At 39.1% G+C, this 25,587-nt stretch overlaps 1 protein-coding gene across 6 annotated transcripts in view; it reads left to right on the top strand.

The window, feature by feature from the left end:
* The window catches only part of LOC129710104 (rho GTPase-activating protein 23-like), a 252,435-nt gene that overhangs the window by 213,894 nt on the left and 12,954 nt on the right, over positions 1-25,587 (top strand). For all 6 annotated transcript variants that reach the window (XM_055656832.1, XM_055656835.1, XM_055656834.1 and 3 more), the window contains 9 exons: positions 3,231-3,355; positions 3,760-3,915; positions 6,131-6,209; positions 7,425-7,498; positions 8,474-8,563; positions 10,973-11,098; positions 12,684-12,725; positions 14,760-14,865; positions 25,480-25,511. In XM_055656832.1, the coding sequence (XP_055512807.1) occupies positions 3,231-3,355; positions 3,760-3,915; positions 6,131-6,209; positions 7,425-7,498; positions 8,474-8,563; positions 10,973-11,098; positions 12,684-12,725; positions 14,760-14,865; positions 25,480-25,511 (830 nt within the window). The remainder of the gene's footprint in view (positions 1-3,230; positions 3,356-3,759; positions 3,916-6,130; positions 6,210-7,424; positions 7,499-8,473; positions 8,564-10,972; positions 11,099-12,683; positions 12,726-14,759; positions 14,866-25,479; positions 25,512-25,587) is intronic.

Genomic DNA, 25,587 nt, shown 5'->3' with positions numbered 1-25,587 from the left:
CCTGATCAGCTTGTCCAGTCTGTTTTTGTCCGCTATGCGGGCGCCTTCTCCCCAACAGGCCACAGCAAAAAACAGAGCACTGGCCACCACTGAATGGTAGACACTGCACAGTAGGGGTTGGCAGATGTTGAATGACCTTAGCCTCCTTAAGAAATACAGTCGACTTTGTCCCTTCCTGTACACCGCCTCCATATGACTCTTCCAGTCCAGCTCACTGTCAAGCTGCACACCAAGGTACCTGTGGTTGGCGAACACCTCCACCTCACTGCCCCTGATGGTGATTGGTGTTGGTTGAGTCCTCCTCCTCCCCCTCCTGAAATCCACAACTATCTCCTTCGTTTTTGTGGTTTTATGGGGAGAAGGCAGGAGAATGGGGGTTGAGAGGGAAAGGTAGAGCAGCAATGATTGAATGGCAGAGTAGACTCGATAGGCCGAATGGCCTAATTCTGCTGCTATGACTTATGAAACTGCAGGAGGATGAGGTGACTGAATAAAGTAGCCCCCACTCTGCTAGCACCTCCCACACACAGAGCCTTCCCCAGTGAGGTGCAGGACAGGGCTGTGGGAAGTCCAGCATGTTCTCCCTCCAGATTGCATCCATAGTGACCAAGAAACACATTGACATTCCTTATTCATTTCTGGGACTAAATCTCAGAACTGCATGCCAACAATAATATGGGACTTCCTTCACAAATTCTTCTTGTAGTTTAAGTGATGATTCGTCACCATCTTCTCATGGGCAGTTAGAGATGGAGAATAAATGTGGGTTTTGCAATCAAAACCCAGGGCTCAAAATGTTTCTTTGAAGAGCAGCACCTCATCTTCCATATGGGCATGTTGCAGCCTTCTGGACACACTGCTAAATTATTCCTGGAATTTCTGCTTTTATATTTGATTTCTAGCATCTGCAGTTTTTTAAATTAGATTTATGAGTAATTAATTTAATTCTGTTTGACTGACTCCAGAAATGAATGCCGAAAACCTTTAAATAGCACGAGTATGGGGTGACTGATTAAAGAAAGTAGCCCCCAGTCAATACCACCTCCCAGGCACAAAGCCTCCACCAGCAAAGTATCAAGACACACAATTTTAAGCTGTCAGAAAAAAATTATTGATGACTGAAATTTTTTCTTATTCATATATTGTTCAGCAGGGGCTTGTTATTGTTAAAATTCCACAGGAAAAACTAGCATTGGAACAAATTTCAGAGTAGGCCTGAATCTTTATCTCAAGATCTGTAAGGGCGTTGCTTCCCGGCAGGAATCAATCAGTGCACCAGAGGGCAGTCTTGTTACAAAATGAATTGTACATCCTAATAGATAACAGCGAGAGAGAGAAATCTGGGAGAAAGCTGTTGCATTTCAGATTGTTTGTGTATTAAGGCTCTGTAGCCAATTCGTACCCAGACTTCTAGCAAGCAGAAAATGTGAAAAGGAGCTGCCATAATATACTTTTTATAGAAAATATAAACGTAGAAATCCCTCATTTACAATTATTTTAAGATGGGTTAGAATACCGAAGATAGACACAAATGCAGGAGTAACTGAATTGGTCAGGCAGCATTTCTGGAGAAAAGGAATAGGTGATGTTTTGGATTGAGACCCTTCTTCAGATGCTTTGTAATGAGTTGGGGGAATGCATTTATTTGTCCATCCCTTTTCATTGCAGAATGTTTTGTTAATTTCAGAATGGGTAAACCTATTACAACCAGCCTCGTTGAGAAGCAGGCACTAGTTTGGATAGAGGACTGAATGTCAAGTTGGTTGAGGACTGGACTGTTATGCTATTTGAATAAGTTGTTTGTAAATCTACAGATCATGAGGTATTTCAGACATCTGTAAAAATGGTGCAGATAAGGCATCTGATAAAGAAGGAAGATGGGGAGTGTAATTTTTTTTAGTTTAGTTTAGAGATACAGCGCGGAAACAGGCCCTTTCGTCCCACGAGTCCGCGCCGACCACCGATCCCTGCACAGCTTACGGGTAGACCTAGTAGAAGTTGACCATATTATGAGAGGCACAGATAGGGTAGAAACTATTTCCCAGAATGGAATAAAATCAGATGCTAGATGGCATGGCTATAAGGTGAGAGTGGCAAGGTTTAAATGAGATGTGCAGGGCAGGTATTGTACACAGACGGTGGTGGTTGAGGCAGGTATGATAGTGGAATTTAAGAGACTTTTAGATAAGCATATGGATTTGCAGGTATGGATTATGTGCAGGCAAAAGTTGGGCTTGGCATCATGTTCGGTACAGAAATTGTGGGCCAAATGGCCTGTTCTTATGCTGTACCGTTCTATGTTGAAACCCCTCAAACTGGTGACACATCCCGCACCTGTGGTTTTCCAGGACATGGAAGGTGTTGTGGAGTCCCCACGGACACAGGGTCTGCATACCGTATGGTGCATTTCGAGCCTCTGTCTAGTACATTAATTCACCAAGCAAAAGCTAGAACACCCCTCCCCTTCATTGCACTGAAAGCCTCCACTTACCAAAAGCCCAGGGGAAGGCCATTTACCTCACTGAGTTTTATGCAGTTCCAGTAGAGAAATTCAGTTAATCCCATTTCCCTGCTCTTTTCTCATAGACCTGCATCTTATTTTCTTTGGAATTTAAAATAGATGCATGAATTCCTATCTGATTCTACTTCCAATTCTTGCAAAATAAATGTCTTAACCTTTTCTATACAACTACAAACAACTTAAAGGGAAAGGTTGATGATTTGACAGAAATTAGCATCTTGAAATCTTTCCATTATGATTTTAATATTCCGAGCACATTGTAATAAGAAAATATTTAATCATGCTTCTTTTTCAGCATGCAGAAGCCGAAGTGCGAATCCATGCATCCATCATCTAGCAGTGTCCATATATAGTGTACCCACATGAATTTCATTGTTGAAATGAGGACATTCATTCTATTTGAATGTGAAGGTAGTTGGCATGGTTAGTAAATTTGCATATGCAACTAAAAAAGGTACAGTTGACAGTGAAGAAGGTTGTCCACAATTGCCATGGGATCTTGATCAACTGGGATCATGGGTTTTGTGTTATTCTAATGTTGAATTGTGACAGTATTACCCAAGAACAATACAGGAGCTTTCATTAGAACTCCATTTTCAACGGCTTTTGGGAATGGGCAATAAATCCTAGCATTGCCAGCAACACCCATGAACCAAAAATGAATACATTGAAAAGGAAGTAATCTTTCAATGCTTATTTCTTTTTCCAGATGAAAGTAGCCCTCCTAAGGACAAGAGCTCTTGGTTGAACATAATGAAGAAGACAAAAAAAACAGTTTCTGGAGCAGCTTTTGGTGTTCGGCTGGAGGAGTGTCAGCCTGGTGTAAAAAACAAGGTACTGATTATGTGCGCATGTCTTTACTGATCTGGAAATGTTTGTGTATGTAGCAATACCCTGATACAGACAAGTGAAAAGTGTTTAACTTCAATCTACCCCCTCTCCATTCCCCTGTCATTCCACATCTCCATCTGCCCATTCTTTAAGACATTCCTGAAATCTACCTATGACCAAAGGTAACTTAGCTTATCCTTATTACTCATATTTAAAATTGTATTAAATAAAGATCCTACAAAATACCTTGGGTTATTTTACTTTGTGAAGAGTAACAAATATATGTTGTGTTTTGCTGTCATCTGTCGGGTAAAAAAAAAATCTGCTCTTCGTTTTAAAGTTAAATACTGGCCTATATCGTTCCTCTGTTGATCAGATATTAATATATGTGTTTATTTGTTTTTCAGTTTATTCCGTTGATAGTGGAGATGTGTTGTAAACTGGTGGAGGAGAAGGGCTTGGAGTACACAGGGATCTATAGGGTACCAGGGAACAATGCCATGGTCTCCAGCCTACAAGACCAACTGAATAAGGGAATGACTGATCTAAATACCTCAGAAGAAGTAAGCTTCCGGTTCTTCTACAAACCTATTGGCATCCCCTTCTTTGCAGTGCATAGAGTCTGGTTTTGTAAGAAAGTTTCTGAAAGCCATCTGACATATCAGTCTCCAAGAGTCAAGAGTGTTTTATTGTCAGAAGTCCCACATAGAACATATAACATATATAATAACATATATAAATATACACTGAATATACATACAGTGCCCTCCATAATGTTTAGGACAAAGACCCATCATTTATTTATTTGCCTCTGTACTCCACAGTTTGAGATTTGTAATAGAAACATTGACAGATTTTATAAAAGGCCATTTTTATACATTTTGGTTTCACCATGTAGAAATTACAGCTGTGTTTATACATTGTCCCCCATTTCAGGGCACCATAATGTTTGGGACACATAGCTTCACGGGTGTTTGTAATTGCTCAGGTATGTTTAATTGCCTCCTTAATGCAGGTGTAAGAGAGCTCTCAGCACCTAGTCTTTCCTTCAGACTTTCCATCACTTTTGATTCAGATTCAGATTCAAGATTCAAATTCAATTTTAATTGTCATTGTCAGTGTACAGTACAGAGACAACGATTGTTGGACAGTTTGGAAACTTTTATTGCTGTTTATCAACATGAGGACCAAAGTTGTGCCAATGAAAGTCAAAGAAGCCATTATGAGACTGAGAAACAAGAATAAAACTGTTAGAGACATCAGCCAAACCTTCGGCTTACCAAAATCAACTGTTTGGAACATTATTAAGAAGAAAGAGAGCACTGGTGAGCTTACTAATCGCAAAGGGACTAGCAGGCCAAGAAAGACGTCCACAGCTGATGACAGAAGAATTCTCTCTATAATAAAGAAAAATCCCCAAACCTGTCCGACAGATCAGAAACACTCTTCAGGAGTCAGGTGTGGATTTATCAATGACCACTGTCCGCAGAAGACTTCATGAACAGAAATACAGAGGCTACACTGCAAGATGCAAACCACTGGTTAGCAGCAAAAATAGGATGGCCGGGTTACAGTTTGCCAAGAAGTACATAAAAGAGCAACCACAGTTCTGGATAAAGGTCTTGTGGACAGATGAGACGCAGATATCAGAGTGATGGCAAACTTATATTAGAGTGATGGCAAGAGCAAAGTATGGAGGAGAGAAGAGCTGCCCAAGATCCAAAACATACCACCTCATCTGTGAAACATGGTGGTGGGGGGTGTTATGGCCTGGGCATGTATGGCTGCTGAAGGTACTGGCTCACTTATCTTCATTGATGATACAACTGCTGGTGGTAGTAGCATAATGAATTCTGAAGTGTATAAACACATCCTATCTGCTCAAGTTCAACAAATGCCTCAAAATTCATTGGCCAGCGGTTCATTCTACTGCAAGACAATGACCCCAAACATCCTGCTAAAGCAACAAGGGAACAAAGCAACAAAGCTAAAAAATGGTCAATTCTTGAGTGGCCAAGTTAATCACCCGATCTGAACCCAATTGAGCATGCCTTATATGCTGAAGAGAAAACTGAAGGGGACTAGCCCCCAAAACAAGCATAAGCTAAAGATGGCTGCAATACAGGCCTGGCAGAGCCTCACCAGAGTAGACACCCAGCAACTGGTGATGTCCATGAATCGCAGATTTCAAGCAGTCATTGCGTGCAAAGAATATGTAACAAAATACTAAACATGACTATTTTCATTTACATGACATTGCTGTGTCCCAAACATTATGGTGCCATGAAATGGGTGGACAATATATATATATAAACACTGCTGTAATTTCTACGTGATGAAACCAAAATGTATAAAAATGGCCTTTATTCAAATCTGACAATGTGCACTTTAACCACATGTGATTTGTTTCCTATTTCAAATCTCCAATTGTGAAGCACATAGGCAAATAAATAAATGATGGGTCTTTGTCCCAAACATTATCAAGGGCTCTGTATGTACACACGTGTTGAATATGCACACACTCACAAACAATAACAGTGATCCAGCACCAATTTTTAGTCAACGAGAACAAAGTTTTTGTGTTATTCATTAATGGCTTATAAGAGACTTTGATTTTGATCCAATGCCTCAGAGACATTGTTCATCCTTTGCCCCAGGTCTCTGATACAGAGTTCATGATTCATCGAACAATGGTTATCTGTAGGGATCTGTATGGACATGGTGTTCTCTGTGATGATTTATGATGGCTATTTATATTAGTTCATGTTATCTTCGCAGAAATGGCAGGACCTGAATGTGATCAGCAGTTTGCTTAAACTATTTTTTCGAAAGCTTCCTCAGCCTCTATTCACAGATGGTGAGTAAAATATCTTAATTATCAATTGATGCAGTGTGAAAAAGTGAATCACATGTAATATGGTGACATTTATATCATTAGATTAAATCAACTGTAAAAAATCATAAACTTCCATTTGGAAGCGTTTAATAAAATGATCATCGAAAATGGCCCTTCGGTCCACAACGTCTGCAAAACATAATGGCAAGATAAACATTTATCTCACTGCATCTCCCTACTTCCTGCACATACATGTGCTTATTCAAAAATCTCTTACATGTCATTGTCATATCTGCTTCCACCACGATACCTGACAGCACATTCCAAGCACTCACCACCCTCTGTGAATTTAAAAAAACTTGCCCCACGCATCCCTTAAAGCTAAAAGTTGACAAATCTTTAAATTTATTGGTGCCTTTTCACACCCAAGCAGTGCCTCATATACAAAGATGATTCAGAACTGCTAATGCAGACTTAGATGAAATAGCAGTTGATGAATTACTAATTCATGTTTTATTGCTGTTTCTGACTCGGGAAATATATCTAACTTCCCTTTCCCACCTCTCTGATATTCGTATAATTTGCTTCCACTTAAGTTTATATGGATTTTGCAATTTCTGATGTCAGCCTCATTAGACATGGCAAACCCCATATAAAGCTATGGGTACACAGGTTTTTGCGGAAACTGCAAACTCTTCCATGGATAAGACAGGAGGTGCTCAAGTATTTAGATAATTTCCTGCTTTAATTTATCTTCTCCGCTCACTGTTGTCTCTGGATTCATTGAAACCCTCAGGAAACCTCCCCCCCCCCCCCCCCCCCCCCCCCCCCCCCTCCACCTGTATCTCCCATTTATAAGCCGCTTGTCAGTGACATTCAAAACCTAGTCAAATTCCACTTATATTGATGACACCGTATTCTAGATCACCGCCAACACTTTTAACCTCTTCAAAGTTTCTGTGTAATCAAATACTTTGTTTAACAATTAGTTCTTTAATTAGACTTTAGCAAACAGGAAGCTATCACGTTTGGTCCCCGTTACAAAATTTGTTCTGCATCTATTCATTTTGGACACAGCCCAGCTATTTGATCAGGCAAACTACCCTGTTTCCAGCCTTGAAGTTTTATTTGATATTGACCTGAGATTTCAACTTTAGAATCTGTTTCAATAAAGCTGGCTAAAGTCAACCACAGGCTAACTATTATTAATATATTATTGCCTTCTGTGCCTTACAGATAAATACAATGATTTCATTGAAGCTAACAGACTGGAAGATGCAGCGGAAAGACTTCAAACATTTAAGAAACTGGTAAATTGTACTAGATAATATATCTAATAATATGCTGAATATATTCCAACTTCAAATAATCATTTTTGCATTCTCATTTCATGACAAATTGATATTATCAATGTCTATTGAAAATAAATTTAAAAGAAAAGCTTGTTTCCTCTGGCTTCTTTAAATCCATCCTCAACATTCTTTGTCTCTCGAAGAATATTCCACTCTCTGTTCTTTCTACAAAACTTATTTCTGTGATAATTTTAATGAATCTCTTACAGTATTAACTTAATTCCAAAACCCTAAATTTCCAGTGATTTATAAAGTTTGTTTCTGTGAAACCAAGTATCCTTTTTTTCAACCCATCAATCTATCAAAATTCACCTGAACTCCCTGTTCTCATTTTTTCTTGTACCTCTTTAACATTGCAACATTTAATTTAACCCTAATTTTGCTTCTGCCCACTTCTTGCTTTCAAAATGCATCACTTCAAACTTGCCTTTGTGGCTAAGGGGATCAGGGGGTATGGAGAGAAGGCAGGTACGGGATACTGCGTTGGATGATCAGCCATGATCATATTGAATGGCGGTGCAGGCTCGAAGGGCCGAATGGCCTTCTCCTGCACCTAATTTCTATGTTTCTATGTTTGCCTTCTGCCATGTGTCTTCCTCATTTCACCAGTGTATGTCCAGCTGAATTGTATTACATTTGTCCTAGCTATATACAACATTAAACACATTTACAGGTTTGTATCATGTATAACTTTGAAATTGTGCTTTCTACATCCAAGGGATTAAAGTATGTTCAAAAATGCAATAACCTCACGGTTTCTTTTCATCTGAAAAATGATCATTCACAAAAGGCCGCTGTCAAGTTATGCCTATATATAAGATTAGGCTGAAACTGTGCTGTTTAATATTTAAATGTAATTTCTGTAACATTGGAAATTATTGTAAATTAACATGAATGCTCAATTATATGCTAATATATCCTGCATTTTTTCAGCTTTGGAATTTGCCAGAATATTATTTTGAAACCCTGAAGTTTCTCACGGGTCACCTGAAGACGGTGGCAGATCACTCTGAAAAGAACAAGGTGCTCTACACATTCATTCAATCAATAATTTTAATTCTATGTTGATGATCAGCTACTGAAAAGAAAATGTCTCTCTCTGCAGTTCTTCCCACATAAAATTATTAAACCCAATATAAATGCATCTTGAGTTGCAAAGCAGTTAAATAGAAAACAACGTTGTTACAAATATGTATTAGAAGATGCTTTGAAAAAGTAAAAGGAGAAATAGGAAAGTTAGATTTTTGGACTGAGAGATCTACGTTCTTCCTTTGAACCTATGATGAACTTATTCCACCCCAGTTATTCCTTCTTCTCCCTGCTCCCATCAGGCAAAGGCTGCAGAAGCTTGAACGTGTGCATCACCAGATTCAAGAACAGCTTCTTTGCCTCTTTATCTGGCTTATGAACAGTCCTTCCATAAGTTAGGGTGCATTTAACTTTACATGGTAGACATTGGACTTTGTCCATGGAACTGATGCATTACAATGCTGAGAACTATATTCTGCACTTTGTCTCATATAATTTGCTCCATCCAATGTACTTGAGTTTGATGTGATTGTATTTATGCATAGTATTATCCAATCTAAGTACACAGAGCAATAATAAACCTAAACTTACAGATTGCAAAGCTGAAAAGCAGAGGGTATGAAAATAGAGGACACCGAGTTTGGAATGGGCAGGATTTTTGAAACATAGAAACATAGAAAATAGATGCAGGAGTAGGCCATTCGGCCCTTCGAGCCTGCACCGCCATTCAATATGATCATGGCTGATCATCCAACTCAGTATCCTGTTCCTGCCTTCTCTCCATACCCCCTGATCCCTTTAGCCACAAGGGCCATATCTAACTCCCTCTTAAATATAGCCAATGAACTGGCCTCAACTACCTTCCGTAGCAGAGAGTTCCAGAGATTCACCACTCTCTGTGTGAAAAAAGTTTTCCTCATCTCGGTATTAAAAGATTTCCCCTTTATCCTTAAACTGTGACCCCTTGTTCTGGACTTCCCCAACATCGGGAACAATCTTCCTGCATCTAGCCTGCAACCCCTTAAGAATTTTGTAAGTTTCTATAAGATCCCCCCTCAACCTTCTAAATTCTAGCGAGTACAAACCGAGTCTATCCAGTCTTTCTTCATATGAAAGTCCTGACATCCCAGGAATCGGTTGAAGTATAAATAATGCAAAGGATTTTGAATTCTGTGCATTGGATGGGACGTGCAGTTTATTATCAACCCAAGCCTACTTGGATCAATAAGTGGGGTAAATACCCTTGAGACACAATATCACACTTCCAGAGTTTATACTGAATGTATGAGGATACAGATCGGAAATAGAGCTGAATTCTAGATTGGAAACCCTGACATTTGATTCTTTCAGTGTTTTGAATTGATTTAACTTGAAAGATACACCATGGAAAGTGGCCCTTTGGACCATTAATCACCTATTCACACTAGTTGTCCCACATTCGCACCCACTCCCTACTCACTAGGGCCAATTAACCTACCAACCTGCACGTCTCTGGGATGTGGGAGGAAACAGGTGCAAGGGGAGGAAGCTGATGCAGTCAATGAAAAAACAGGCAAGCTCCACACAGACAGCACCCGAGGTCAGGTTAGAACCCAGGTCTCTGGCTTTGCAGACAGCAGCTCTATTTTGCAATTGAACACCTTTTCTTTCCTGCAGTGAAACACAGCAGCAATAACTTCTAGGATGTTTAACACTCCTCCAGAAATTTGAGCAAATATGAATTGTCCTTGCACTTTCCTGGCAGGATGTGCATGGTTTGACATTGTTCCCAACGTAGTACTGCTACTATAGCATTGGGGGAGAATTTGGACTAACGGAGAGGGAAAAGGAAACAATTCTATAGCTATGTGGAAAGTGTCAAGGAGTGAAACTAATTGTGTAACATTTCAAAGAGCCAACATAGATAGGCAAGATGAACTGAATATTATTTTCCTCTGCTTTTCATTGTGAGGGACATCTGTGTCCAGTAAACCTACCATGCAAAGCATCATGAATTGGGTTTAGGGGAACTTTTTGTAATGAATATTTTTCAAGAATCAAGAGTGTTTAATTGTCATATTTACCGACAATAGAGCAATGGAATTCTCATTTGCAGCAGTTAATATGTAATAAATAAAAATGCAATAAATGAATAAGGTCAATATGCAGAAAAAACCCCAAAGTCCTTAATACAAACAAAGATAGTTCACAGTTGGGGTTAGTGTTCAAGAGCCTGAGTTGTAAATAAGCTATTCTTGAATCTAGTGGTCACTGTTTTCAGAATTCTATACCTTCTTCCCGATGGTAGGAGTAAAATGATCTATTATTATTAACTTTACCAATTAATTTATTCGTCACCGACGATTCCTCTTAATATGAATCTATTTCCCAGTCTGACGGTGCCTTTTGTTTTCTCCCTCTTAGATGGAACCGCGGAATCTGGCACTGGTGTTTGGCCCAACACTTGTGAGAACATCAGAGGACAAAATGATTGACATGGTGACACACATGCAAGATCGGTACAAAATCATTGAAACATTAATACAACATGTACGTTTAAAACTTTTTCTTACGACCGAATAACTGAATGATTTATTGAGAAGAATCAAATCATTCCAAATGCTACAGTTTCTGAAATGGTTCCTGGAGATTGTAAGGTTGTTATGGCTCCTGGAATGGCAGGTTTTTCCATCTGTGGTGAGATTGGCACAGCTGAAATTCTCCAGAATTGAATAGAAAGAGAGGCGATGCAGTTGAAACGTGCAGATGGATTGTTTCCCCTGGCTAACAAATCCAGTTACAGTGAAACAAAACTTTGAATAAGTGATAGGCCAGAGATCAGAAGAGAGATGAGGAGAAATGTATTAACTCAGAGGGTGGTGGTTCAGTCACTCATACCATGCAAAAATAGCTGGAGATAAATCATCGGGCAGACAAGTAATATGAGGACAGTGCAGTAAAATGGAGCTGAGGTGGAAGATCAGCGATACGTTTGATGAATGACGGAGCAGGCTTGAAGGCCCGGTGCCCTATTCCTGCTCCTAGTGCTCTTGTCCTTATCCTGTTATAAACTCAAAGGCTAACCTAGCACAGGAATAGATTGATGAAAGAGTCCAGTCATAGGAAAGAAACTAACAGAATCATGGAGCATCTGCTTCAGCAGGATAATTCTGTGGTCAAAAGACGTAAATGAGTAAACATTTGTAACCTACTTATAAAGGACAAGCTCAGTAAGTCAGCAGCACCTGTGCAAAGAGAAACTCAATATTTGGGTCCAAAGTTTCTAGCATATTCCATTTTTGTTTCAGATTTCCACCACCTGCGTTTTTTTGTCGCGTATAAATTCAATGATTCAAGGATGGAGTTTTGATGTGCTGAATGTTATTAATATCTAATCGAATCTATGGGATTTTAGACCTTTGAAACATTGATTCTTCATTTTGATACAGTAATTAATGAGCTTCAGCAATTTTTTAAATTTAAGTAATTGACTGTATTGTGTCCTGCATCTGAATAATTTTCCTCAGCGTTTTATCATTACCAAAATCGAGACAGTGCATTACTAATTAGCACCAACCCTCCAGTATTGTAGTTATTGATACAATTTGTATTTTTCAAGATTATAGTACTATGGCTACAATTGTAGACGGGCCAACTGTCTGAGATAACTTTCTAATTTGTGTCAGAACCTAAAAAGGACAAGCATTGGATAAGACTATTCTAATAGAAAACTAGAAAAAAGATGGAATTTCACAGAAGGTCAGGCTGCATCTGTGAGAACAGAAACAGTTCATATTTCAGATCAAAGATGTGGCCTGACCCGAGTCTTTTCAGCATCTTCTGTTATTCTTTTAGATTTTCAGTATCTGTAGGGTTTTTTTGTATTATTTCTGCTAGCAAGACTACTTCCCCTTTACCATAAACTGGTGGGATGATTTGTAGTTGGCAGCATGTCGCTGTGTCCAGTTAGTAATCCCTCATCCTTGTAAATCACTATAGGATGATTCTCTATATTTATAGTGCTTTCAAACTGTTATTGATAACAAAGCAGTGCACAATCCCCTTTTATTTCTCTATTACATAAGTGCCAGCAGATTATTAGGATAACTTTTGAAACCCATTTGCTTTTTTTTAGTATGACTGGTTTTTCAATGAAGATCAGGACATGGATGGGAAAGTAAGTAGCATTCTATGTAACTTGAAGGCTTTAGATCAAATCACAATAATTGTAGGGATTATTTACTGCAGGAATAATTCTCACAAAAAATTCTCTCACAGACTGTGCTGTAGGAAATAATTATGTTTCTTAATAAATGGAGCATTAAGAAAACAAGTGATGTAATTCCTAATCTAAAAGAGAAACTGGTATTAGCAATGATAGTTTTGATGAAAATGGTTTGAACAGCTCCATGCAAGAACTCAAGAAACCTAAAATTATTGAAGAAAACAAAAAAAAACAAAGTAAAAATCAATAGTTGCAGTTTGCAGCGGTACAGCGGCAGAGTTGCTGCCTCACAGCGCCAAAGACCCGTGTTCAATCCTGACTACGACTACAGTTTGTATCTTCTCCCCGTGACCATGTGGGTTTTCTCCAGAGCACATCACAATGACACAGGTTCGCAGATTAATTGGCCTCTAAATTGTCCCTTGTGTGCAGGATGGAATTAGTGTATGGGTGATCAGTGGCCAGCACGGACTCTGTGGGCCGAAGGGCCTGTTTCCATGCTCTATCCCTCTACTAAAATTTATAGTGGCTCATTAAAAAATATATTTAAGAATCAAAAGTTTACACACAGGGAAAGGAAGAGATCATCTTGTCAGTGGTGCTTTTCTTTAAGAAGTGGGCTTTTTTGTTATGACTTTATGGCAAACCAAATTCCTCATCTGTTGCAAAACATACTATGATTATGATTTACTGACAATGTCAGCATCAGTTCTTGATAAGGTGGCAGTGGAGCCACATTGAACCACACTGAAATCCTTCTGATGAATGTACTCCTTCAATGGTGTTGGGGAATGGGGGGAGGGGGACACAGGATTTAGGCTCAAAGATATTGAAGGAATGCTGAAATATTTCAAAATCAGTGTGATATATGATATGGAAGGGAATATACAGGCAGTGAAATTTCGATGCAACGTTTGGCCTTGACCCCCTTGGTGGCAGAAGTTGTGGGTTTGTGGAGTGGCGTTTGATTACCCTGACAAATGACTACAATGCATTATGTATATGGCACCCATTGTAGCCACCATGTACTGAGGATGGAGAAAGTAATACTCAGGGTGGTTATAGGGCTTTGAGGAAGTGTGTTGATAACAATTCAAAACTTTTTTTTACCTTGCAGTGTTCCCATGTCATAATGTTTTAAATCAATTTCTATTACACCCTGCTTTTAAGATTATGTTTAAAAAAAAAAAATGATTTAAATCCTTTTGAACTGATAAATTGTGCTAATCAAACACAATGTGTTTGGTAGCAACAAGCTACTGTAAGGTCAAGGAACAGGACCCTGGGCCACAGTGTCACTGGTGGGCCACTTGCCTTGCAGACCTGTTAGAGCAGTGAGGCGGAGCATACATTTAACCCCTCGGGCCACAAAATGTGGCCGGACAGAGAAGTGGCAGAAACACCAAGAACAAAAAGTAGACGGGGAAGAAAGTTTTGACCCACATAGTCACCTAACACTTATTCTTACATTTAATTTTTAAGGTAGAATTAATCTGCAGTTTCATAGCGAAGGATATTTTAGTGATAGAAAAATTGCTCTTCAGTTAAATCGCTTGGTCAATATAAGGGATAAATATCTTGTTTAAGAAGGAACTGCAGATGCCGGAAAATCGAAGGTACACAAAAATGCTGGAGAAACTCAGCGAGTGCAGCAGCATCTATGGAGCGGAAATAGACAACGTTCAGGCCAAAACCCTTCTTCAGACCTGTAGAAGGGTTTCGACCCGAAACGTTGCCTATTTCCTTCGCTCCATAGATGCTGCTGCACCCACTGAGTTTCTCCAACATTTTTGAGTACCTAAGGGATAAATATCATTGCTCTCATGGAGAAATCTATAATTAGCTTGACTCTTTTGAATAACCGAAGACATCTGAATGCAAGCACCTTTATAGCAGAGGTGTGATGATTTGCAACTGATAAACAATTTTTAAAAACAATATTGAGCTTTTAAAAATATGGTTTTGAAATGTATTTTGATGTTGTAGGCTCCAGTTGACCATGGATGTAATACAGAGTTACAACCAGTACCTAACATAGACCATCTCCTCTTAAACATTGGGAGAACTGGAGGAGCACCAGGGGATATCTCAGGTAACAAATACATCTCAATACTTTATAATGTTGGTTTGTCCAAACTGAGATAATATGTCAAACTGTAGAATAGTTAGCCCAGTTGCAGTTTTATTAGTTCCATACTATATTTTTCTAACTTAGACAAAAGCAAGAACCATAGGAAGCAATAGATCAGGCAGCAAAGAGAAACATTTTGGGTCCGACCCTTCTTGACCTGCATGACCTCCACGACATGTATCCATGGTAACGCTGACTGACCCATCAGATTTATTCCCATTGTCCCATTTATCCCTCCTCCACCTTCTTTGCATCTTAAAATCAACGTTGTTTCTCTCTCCTGGATCTGTCAAAGGATCTATGGACTGAAACATTAACTCTGTTTCTCAGATGCTGACATGATATGCCTGCTCAGCATCTTTTGTTTTCATTTTAGACTTCCGGCACCTGTTCTTTTTCCATCTTTTTATTTGCTTTTATTTCTGCTTTTTGATTATTCCAATAGAGTTGCTGAATTTGTCATAGTCAGGTCAAAGTAACCTGGTGATGAATTATTAATAAACTATTGGCTTGTGTTCTTGAATGGGTTCTTGCTTATTAGCACTGAATCGTTTGCAAAATTCTCAAGTAGCTGCAGGAAATTCCATTGGCTTTTGGTCGCACGATACAATGTTCGCAACCAGGCACGTAGGCATTTATTTTTACTCATGCCTGAGCTTATTATTTATCTTAAACTTTCTGTTTATTTTGGCACATGATTTGGCATGCCATGATTTCGTCCAAATGTCTGCACCCAATGTGCAGTGAGACTCGTGTACAAAGTGCAAATCAGATGTCTCCTGAAATAGGAAACAGGGCTAGGCAATCATCAAAGTTCATTTACCGATGCATGACCATAATTATCTGTAGAAACCTGGCCGGGATGAAGCGTCTTCTGTTTGGAACTGATCTGGGCAGTATTTCAGATGTTAGTGGCGATGGATTGCATAGAATTATCCTACTGTTTACAACTGATTGTTCAAAGTTCAGCTGAAAGTCACTCAATGACTTGGTGTTTTGTTTCACTGATGAAATTACAATGGTTTTGCTGCTAGTGCCTCTCCATTTCACTTGTGAAGCAGCTTATCCCCTTTATCATGTTAACTTTATGAATAAAGTTATTCCCTTTATCATGTATCTGTATACTGGATGGCATGATTGTAATCGTGTATTGTCTTTCTGCTGACTGGTTAGCACGCAACAAAAGCTTTTAACTACCTCGGTACACGTGACAATAAACTAAACTAAATGTATTGCCCGATGTAATAATCTGTAGAGCCCGGAAAATCTCCGTATGTGATTTATCATCAAGTTGGCTTCTGGCCTAACTACCAGTGCTGGCTGAAGCAGCCAGGTTCAAGTTCCAGCCTTGGCTACCCTTTACTGCTGGACCTTCCAATCTTTATAGCCTGTGGAATGCTGCAGTGAGGTTTAGATGAAGCACCTAGCAAATGGGCAATCTGATCTTATAAAGAGGCTTAATATTCCAGATCTACATTCCTCTGTTATTTTAATTCAAGGTTTTAATTTATTTTCAATAAATGAGTCGATATCCAAGTCAAAATTGTGCAGAAAGGAAATCCAAATGAACATGGGAAACATTCTTGTGCAGTGAAGACCAAGTAGAATTGTGCTTTTAGTTATTATCAGCCACAGTAATATTACCTGGTTGAAGAATTCGTGTTACTGATGATGCACTTAAATGTTGACAACAAGAAAAATACACTGATCACGGCATGAAATATGATTCACGGTAACAATGTTGCAGGTGTTCTATTATTTTACATTAAAGTGTGAGTGATTTTTAACGTTTGTTCATTTAAAATAATTGAAACCAATAATTTACATTTGCAGCAGATTCGGGTACGATGGCTACTGAACATTCAGGCTGTCCAGGGATGGGTTATGCAATCATCTGAAAATTGCATGAAAACAGGCACCTTTCTTTCTTTTTGTGTGTGTGTTCTTTTGAGTTTTTATTAGATCTGCTCTCCTAATATCTTTTACTGCTCGGCCTTTCCTATCACCATAACGCTCATTGTCACCGAGTGAAACAATGCACCAGTCATGGATCTATGAACACCCTTCACTGTTCTGACAAGCTGCAAGATTGGTTTAATTGGAATACCTTGGCATGCAAATGATTTAAACATTAACAACTGAAATTGGAACTGTTTTGCTAACAACGTGATCAAGTAAATTACTTCTGGCAATATTTAACATTCAACTTCTGAGTTACAAACAAATCAATAGTTCTAAAGCTGTGAGCAGGCTAGTAACCATATGAACATTGTCCCTTTCCACTAACATCAGGAATATTGGTCTTTTCTCAGTGGGTGTTTTGAACAGCTTGCATTCATAAAGACTTTTAATAAAATTAAAAATATATATCTTGAAGCTCTACAAGTATAGAGTCCAGCTTGTGATATTCTGATATGGGGCAAGTGGCCTTGGATAGCTTTTGTTGGAGAGATCTTAATAGCAGAAGACATCAGGCTTTTAAACCTTTTTTTATTCATTGGCTGTATGAGGCTGTAGGTTACGGGGCCTGCCTTTGTTGCCCATCATTAGATGAAGCCAAGGGGCTTGCTGGGCCACAGCAGAGCATTTTTAAGAATCACCAAGTTGGTGTGGAATTGGACTGGATAAGGGGAACTTGATTCCCTCTCAAAAGAACATCTTTGACCAGTTGGGCTTTTATAACAATGCTGACCGTTTCAAGTTGGCTTTACAGATCTTATTTTAATATTCTCAAGCTACACGATGAACACTAGCAGTTCTCGGGAACTCGAGGCCAAACCTCTGGAACACCAGTGACTTGACCACCACATTGGAGACGCAAGGAACTGCAGATGCCGGAATCTTGAGCAAAACACAAAATGCTGGAGGAACTGTGAATCAGTTGGAAGAAGGTTCCCAACTTGAAACGTTGCCTGCCCAATGCCTCCATTGATGCTGCCTGACCCACCGATTTACTCCAGCACTTTGTCTTTTGATCACTGCAATATTGTATTCCCATTTTCAGTTTATCATAGAATGTTTACAGTGCAGATGAAGGCCATTTCACCTGTTCAGTCCATGCCAGATCAAACTAAGAACAATTAAATTGCTCACTTCCTCAGTTCCTACACATTCCTCCCTTTCAGATACTAACCCGGCCTCTTGTTGAATGCTCCTATTAGTATGTTTTCCCAAATCTTCCTGCTGTGCATTCCAATTCTTAACAATCATTCATTTTGTAAGAAGAACAACCCTTGCCTGCTTGAATATAATGCACCCCACCCCATCCCTGCATATACATGTGCCTGTCCACAATTCTCTTAAATGCCACTATTATATCTGTCTCCACACCACTCCCAGCAGCTGCTCCAGAAATATACCACCTCTGTGTAGAAAAACTTTGCTCTGCACATCTCCTCTAAAATTTACCCCTATCACCTTCAAATTATGTTCTCAAGTATTTGATATTCCATCCTGGGAAAAAGGTTCTGACTGTCTACCCTGTCTATTCTCCTCATAATTTTATATAGTTCTATCAAGTCTCCCAGTAACCCCTGGCGTTCCAGAGAAAACAATCCAAGTCTATCCAGCCTTTCCTTGTAGCCAATTCAGACATCATTCTGGTAATAGTTTTTCTTCATCTCCTCTGTAACCTTCATCTCAATCACATCTCCATATCCATGGAGAACAGCCCGAGCTTCTCCTGTTTATCTGTGTAACTAACACCTTTCATTATTTTTGTTACATTTCTCAAATCTTTTGCATTTTATCTAATGGGCAGCTCCCAAAATTAGACACGCAACTGTTTGCAGCCACACCAATCTTGTATGGGATGGAGAACAGCCCGAGCTTCTCCTGTTTATCTGTGTAACTAACACCTTTCATTATTTTTGTTACATTTCTCAAATCTTTTGCATTTTATCTAATGGGCAGCTCCCAAAATTAGACACGCAACTGTTTGCAGCCACACCAATCTTGTATGGGAGGTTTTTCATGACTTCCTTACTGTTGTACTCCAATTGCTGTTGTACTATATTACTATTAATAAACCCAGGGAACCTCTAAGCTACTTTTAACCCTAACCTGTCCTGACAATTTCAGACAACAATATATTCTTTATATCGCTCTATTCTTGTAGCCTTTAGAATTGTTTGTTCCGTTTAAGACTGAGTATGTCATTTTAAAATGAAACATTACAAATATTTGTTGGCAAATGTAGAGACAGATCAAAATTGCTCAGTGTGGTGTTACAGCCATGGTGAGGGGCAAACGTACAGCTAACACTTGCTTTGGGAACTTGGGAAAAGCAGCAGGGATTTCAAACAGGAGTATCCCTCTACCCAATTCACAACCTATTTGCAGATTTATCTACCCTATGCCAGGTGGCATGTAGGCAAACCTAAATGGGAATTTAGTTATTTTTAATAAATTATTTACAGACAGGTGATAGGGGGCAGTGAAGTGAAGGAGTCTTAGGTTTTTTTGCAGGGTTTTTTTCCAATTTCCTCTCTGTGCTGGATGTTTCCTTAAAATCTTTCTACTGTTTCTTGTTCCTAAAGCGGACGTCGTGGAGAAATAAAACTGGGTATGATCTAGCTCCTCTGTTGTATGCTCTGTTAAAACAAACCATTTGTTCACCATGAAGAGAGAGAGGATGAGACTTGGGTCTGTGCAATATCTATAATATTGGTTGTACAACCAGAAGTGCAAAAAGGCACAAATTAATAAAGAGCATGAACTGGCAGTTTCCTAATCCTTATTTTAAGCAAACACAAAATTGCATTTGTATTTTTTCACCAGAATTGACCATTTGAATGGCTGGTTATACCAAGTTAATGTCTACTCAAGTATTGTTTTTTGTTGCATATTAACTTGAGTTTGAATACTTGACACTGTCAGTAATTTATCTGAATATTCTACGCATTGGCCTGTTTAGGATTTGCCTCAACTGGCAATGTTTCCCTGAGTCTAATAAGCTGTATTAACATTATACAGCTCCTGCATACACGCAAGTGAACTAACAGATGATTCTCAGAGATCCAGAAATAAACTGTTAATAGAAAAATGAAACTTGGCATATCCATGTAATACATAGTACCTTTTATACATTTTAATATATTTTACATACATTGGTAAAATTTAATTTGTAGATTTAACAGACACAAAATTAAATATTGCAACTCCCAGCCTCTTTCAACCTCCTCCTGCCCAACTCGCCATGTTGTGATTTTAAAACTTTAAATATCCTATCTTGGTTTTGCCATTCAATAGTATTTTGGCCAGTTCAATAATTGGAACAATCCTCTAGTTGCTCTGAGAGTGATGTACTAGCTTCTATTTCAAGACTCACATCACATCCACTCTTTCTTATGATTGCAGCTCGTTACCATCTCATGCAGAGTGTAAGCTATAGTATCATAGTTAGAGGATTACTTATTATTCAGTGCTCGTTCTTACACCTTGGATCAAATCAGCCAAAGAGGGTTTATTACATTTAGTGCAGCTAACTGTAGGGAGAATCTTGTATATCACAAGGTTTACACCTGAGGGAACCCACTGTTTCTGAAGTGTAGCTCAGGATGATGTGATTTTTCACTCCAGGAGAACTAACAGGCCTCATAAATAACTTCAATTTGGTCCATGGAATCAGTAGCAGTAAAGACAAGTGAGATTCTGCCCTATATGAGGATTTTTGATAGATCGCCTTTGATCCTCCAGTTCTGTAGAAAACTATTGTAGTTCTTTCCATGTCCATGTCCCAGATTGGATCTCGCTTTTTCTCCTTCGTATTTTATTTTTCACAACGAATCAAGTTTTGTGGAATATTGTTTAGAACCAAATTTAAGATCACTTTTTCGATATTGAATTTCTGACAAAGGTAATCTGTCTGCCCAGTAGTAAATTTACGCAGTGTTTGGTAAAGGCGCTAAGTGGGCAATTCATTCATTAATATATCAAGGACAAGTTGCAAACTTGGAGAGCTTGTAGGTTCCAAATAGCAGCTGGAGATGTCAATATGAGAGCAATTAGCAATTGCATTCTATTGCTGTGTCAGCACATTAATTTGCAACATATTATTCTGTATACTTGACTTAAAGTGGTAGACTTTAACTGTCATCTCAAGTGGAAACATGGCAATGTTAGGTGAGTTGTTTACTGTATATCTTGCCATGTTTACTTCTTCCATAGGAGATGATGGACAAAATGCACAATAACAGCCAGTCCAGATAAATCAAAGATCACAGTTTAACATTTCCATTGCAAAATACACCTGACATTATGGTTTTTCCAATTCGACCTTAACTCACTTATTTGAGTATCAGGCATAGTGCCAGGGCATTGAGCCTCCTGTAACCTTGTTCTTGTCCAAGATAGCTAATGTGATGTCAATGAAAGATATTAGAGCAAAAAATATTTCACTCTGCAGAGATAGGAGGATTAAAGGTGTAACTCATTGTTTGATTACTTGGACCAAACCGTTTAAAGAGGCATGTAGAGAGTTTTAATCTATGCAGAATTTCAGCAATTTTTAAGAATATAGTTTGCACTCTGCCTTAATTCCATCATTTCTTCATGTTTCATAGTCCACTCCAATTCTGTTTTCTTGCCTGCTGTGTTAAGTCCTAATATTAACAATTTTAATTGAGAGCAGCTTTGCTTTATGTGGACAGTACTTAATTGAACTGAAATCCTGTAACAAAACGGTATTCACTTTGTGATAAATGAACAAGTTAAGAAAGCAACATGAGGAAATATATTATTATGCTCAAACTAAATCTTTGAACGTTGTGAATCTATCTAATATTTTATGATACAGTGGTTGGCTGCTAATTCTGGTTAGTCTATTAAGAAAATATATCAGGAAACTATTTAGCTCCTAACAAATAAGGGATAACCTGCAGATGAATTGTCCTGGTTTCTCTGGCTGGCACCCTGGGGTTTGTACACAATACAATTCAATGGATTGCTGGTAAGGGCAGGTTACAGAGAGAAGGCAGGAGAATGGGGTTGAAAGGGAAAAATAGATTAGAATGGCGATGCAGACTCGATAGGCCGAATGGACTAATTCTGCTCCAATGTCTTATGATACTTGCACATGGCCTCCCACAGCACTACTTTAGCATGCCTTTGCTGCTGCAAAATAACATCAAAGCTCTGTTTCTGTTCACTTTTACTTTGCATACTTTTACATTGCATGGCCCAGAATCGACCAAAGGCAAATAAGCCTGATCCCATGGATGGCCACACAACCATTCCCCATGTTCCCATGAGTGTAGCAATGAGCTTTTGAGTCAGTAAAATTTCTGTAAACCTTAGAGATATTTCCTCCATTTATGGGGCGTTTTCATTCTCCACTCTTCACTAATAAACTACTCAATTGGGCTTAGTTTTCATATTCCTCTAACGAACAACAATGTCAACATGCTATAAATTGTTCTATAAATAGTCATTTAGTATTGAATTTTCAATATACATTAAAACTAAAAGCTGAGAGTCCAGGTTATTTTGAAGTAAGATCATTATCTCCCAGGACCAGAATTTGTGTGTATTCTCTTTGTCTAATAGCTGAGGAAATATTCTTTATTATGAATTTTATTCCATGTAAATCGAGTGTTGGGCAGTTCCAATGAAGTGTGTGGGTATGGATGCACAAAGCTACCAATGTTGAATCTTCTTGATTTATCTACCTGAACGTGTAGCTTACGTTATTGAAGGGAGTCACTGGATTATCAATATCCTGACCTATAAATGATTCTTCCAATTCTTCTATCTGAAACATATAGGATTGTTAGGGGTTTTGGACACGCTAGAGGCAGGAAACATGTTCCCGATGCTGGGGGAGTCCAGAACCAGGGGCCACACAGTTTAAGAATAAGGAGTAAGCCATTTAGAACTGAGATGAGGAAACACTTTTTCTCACGGAGAGTGGCGAGTCTGTGAAATTCTCTGCCTCAGAGAGCGGTGGAGGCAGGTTCTCTGGATGCTTTCAAGAGAGAGCTAGATAAGGCTCTTAAAAATAGCGGAGTCAAGGGATATGGGGAGAAGGCAGGAACGGGGTACTGATTGGGGATGATCAGCCATGATCACATTGAATGGCGGTGCTAGCTCAAAGGGCCGAATAGCCTACTCCTGCACATATTGTCTATTAAACAAGGTCTAGCAGATATTGTGTTTTGTACAGAGCAGAGAGGATCAGTAACACTGACACTTCATGGGTGTCCATATATCTGTTGGTAGGTAGTTTAGGGAGAAGCAACAAAGAACATTTCTTGACGGTTGATGGCAATTGGTTAAACATAGTGTGATCAACGTGTGTGGCCCTCTGGGGCATCTCAAATCACTTCGGAGCCAAATGATTTGGGATGCCTGAGGCTAGTAGTGTTCCACAGAGATCAGTGCTGGGATCCTTGCTGTTTGTAATATAATCAATGGTTTGGATGTGGATGTCGGTGGCATGATCAGTAAGTTTATAGGTGACATGAAGGTCAGTAGAGTTGACAGTGTGGAGAGTTATTATAAGCTGCAGGATATTGTCAATGTTTTGGTGAAATGTGCTGACAATCTTTAACTCGGATGAGTGGTTGGTGTTGGATCTTGGGAATACCAATGGGGCTTTGATGTGCACCATGAATAATAGGGTCCTAGGGAATGTAGAGGAATAGAGGGACCTTGATGTACAAGTCCAAAGATTTTTTTAAAGATAGCAACGCAGGTGAATAACGCAGTTAAAGAGACATGTGTGTGGCTCGCCTTCATGAATTAGGATATTAACTACAAAATCAGGGAGGTTATGTTCCAACATTATACAACATTGGTTAGACCTCAGCTGGAGTACGGCATGTAGTCATGACCCCTGCACTATGTGAAAGATGAAACAGTAGAGACAATGAACTGCAGATGCCGGTTTACCAAGGAAGGACAGAAGGTCAGGAGTGGTCGTATGTGATAGTGCTGGGGAGGGTGCCGAGGAGATTCTCCAGGATGTTGCCTGGGATTGATCACCAGTTATGAGGGGAGACTGGAGCGTCTAGGTCTGTTGACCCTGCATCAAAGCAGATTATGAGAGGGACATGATTAACAAATGTAAAATTATATGTGGTATAGATGGGCTAGCCATCATGAAAGCATTCCCCACTTCAGTGTTAGATAAATCTAGAGAATACAGATTTAGGGTAAGGGGTTAGAGAAGATCTGAGGGGAACAGTTTTCACCCAATGTGATGTGTACCTGGAACACACTGCCTGAGGGAGTGGTGGAAGCAGAGCATTGAGAAGTGTCCAGCTCTTGAATCACCTAGGCAGAGAAGGCTGGCAGATGGGGTCAATATGGACAATTATTTGGACAGCTTGGATGGCCAAGTGGACTGTTTTAGCAATTCGGAACCATAGGTACATATTCACCTTGGTGACATGGTTTCAACCGCACAGAATGATGCTGGGAATATGGAATAATTACTGGAGTTCTTTCAATTGACTTCATGGAGTCAATTGATTTGATGTGCGATGTAGCAGCTGATTGCTTTGGGTTAGTAATAAAGAAACTTCATCTATCCTTGCTGCTGGGCTTGAAGAGGGCATCATGCAATACCATATTGTGTTAATGTTCTAACTCCTCATGAGCAAGGAGGAGAGTCGACGTTTTTAATGCTTCGCTGGCAAGCTGCTGATTTATGGTGAAGGCTAGAAGCCAATTTGAAGCCAAGTATTTCTCCATAGATGCAGGCAGAAAGAGAAACGGGTAGATAAATGCAGTAAAACTGTCCCTCGCTAACCTGCGTGGTATTAGCAGAGCTTGGTTTAAGCTGGTGTTATTCTGCATGGACTGGTGCTTGAAGGAAAACATAGCAGACACAAAGTGGATCTGTAACCAACGATTATTATCAATTCTGAGGAATCACTCAGACAGGCTTCACTGCAGCTGGAAGGCAAATGTTGCACTCATACCTGTCACCTTCAACGTATAAAGATCCAGCAAACTCCTCTGCTGCCCAATCAACAAAGCAGGATCTGTATTAACAATTAATCATACTTAGTTTCTGATGAGCTTGGCTGAATGTTTGTGTTGGACCTAATAATGTGAGTGTCTGTTGAAGAAAATCACTTGCATATAATCAGAGATTTGCATTTTCAGGTTTTGCATGTTTGAGATGGAATATTTTGTAAAGAATTGAAGGAGGTTGTATCATTTGCTGCATCCAAATTGCTTTGTTCAATGGGTTCAATATGCATGTATCATTTATTTTTCTTTTCCACCAGCCTTGGTGATTTAAATTACACATTTTCTTTGTTACAAATAACTATGCAAAAAAACAGATTCTCGTAGACATATGTCTGGTTAATTTATTTTATCATGTTCTCCAGTTTAAGGCAGAAGCTCCTCAATTCTTTTAGAATTACTTATGAATGACAATAAATGCTGAAAATGCAAATAGGTACTTATAATGTTGTGATCTCCGTGTTGCAGAGAGGGCTGCTTTATTTGTGTTGTGTTGGCTGTCCTGTCATGTGAATCCTAACCTTTACCATTAATCACGTTGCAATGGTAACTAATAAGCTGAGTTGCTCCTAATTGGCGCTTTTTTTGTTGAACTTGCAGATTCAACCACTAGTGATTCAGCAAAGTCGAAGGTAAGGATTACAATATTTGGAGATGTCAGTAACTCAACTACCGTGTCAATATCCACATCCATTCCATCTGTACATT

Source organism: Leucoraja erinacea, chromosome 27, assembly GCF_028641065.1.
Source record: "Leucoraja erinacea ecotype New England chromosome 27, Leri_hhj_1, whole genome shotgun sequence".
Classification (NCBI taxonomy): Eukaryota; Metazoa; Chordata; class Chondrichthyes; order Rajiformes; family Rajidae; genus Leucoraja; species Leucoraja erinaceus.
Note: the sequence above shows the minus strand (reverse complement) of the source record. Positions and strands in the feature narration are given on the sequence as shown.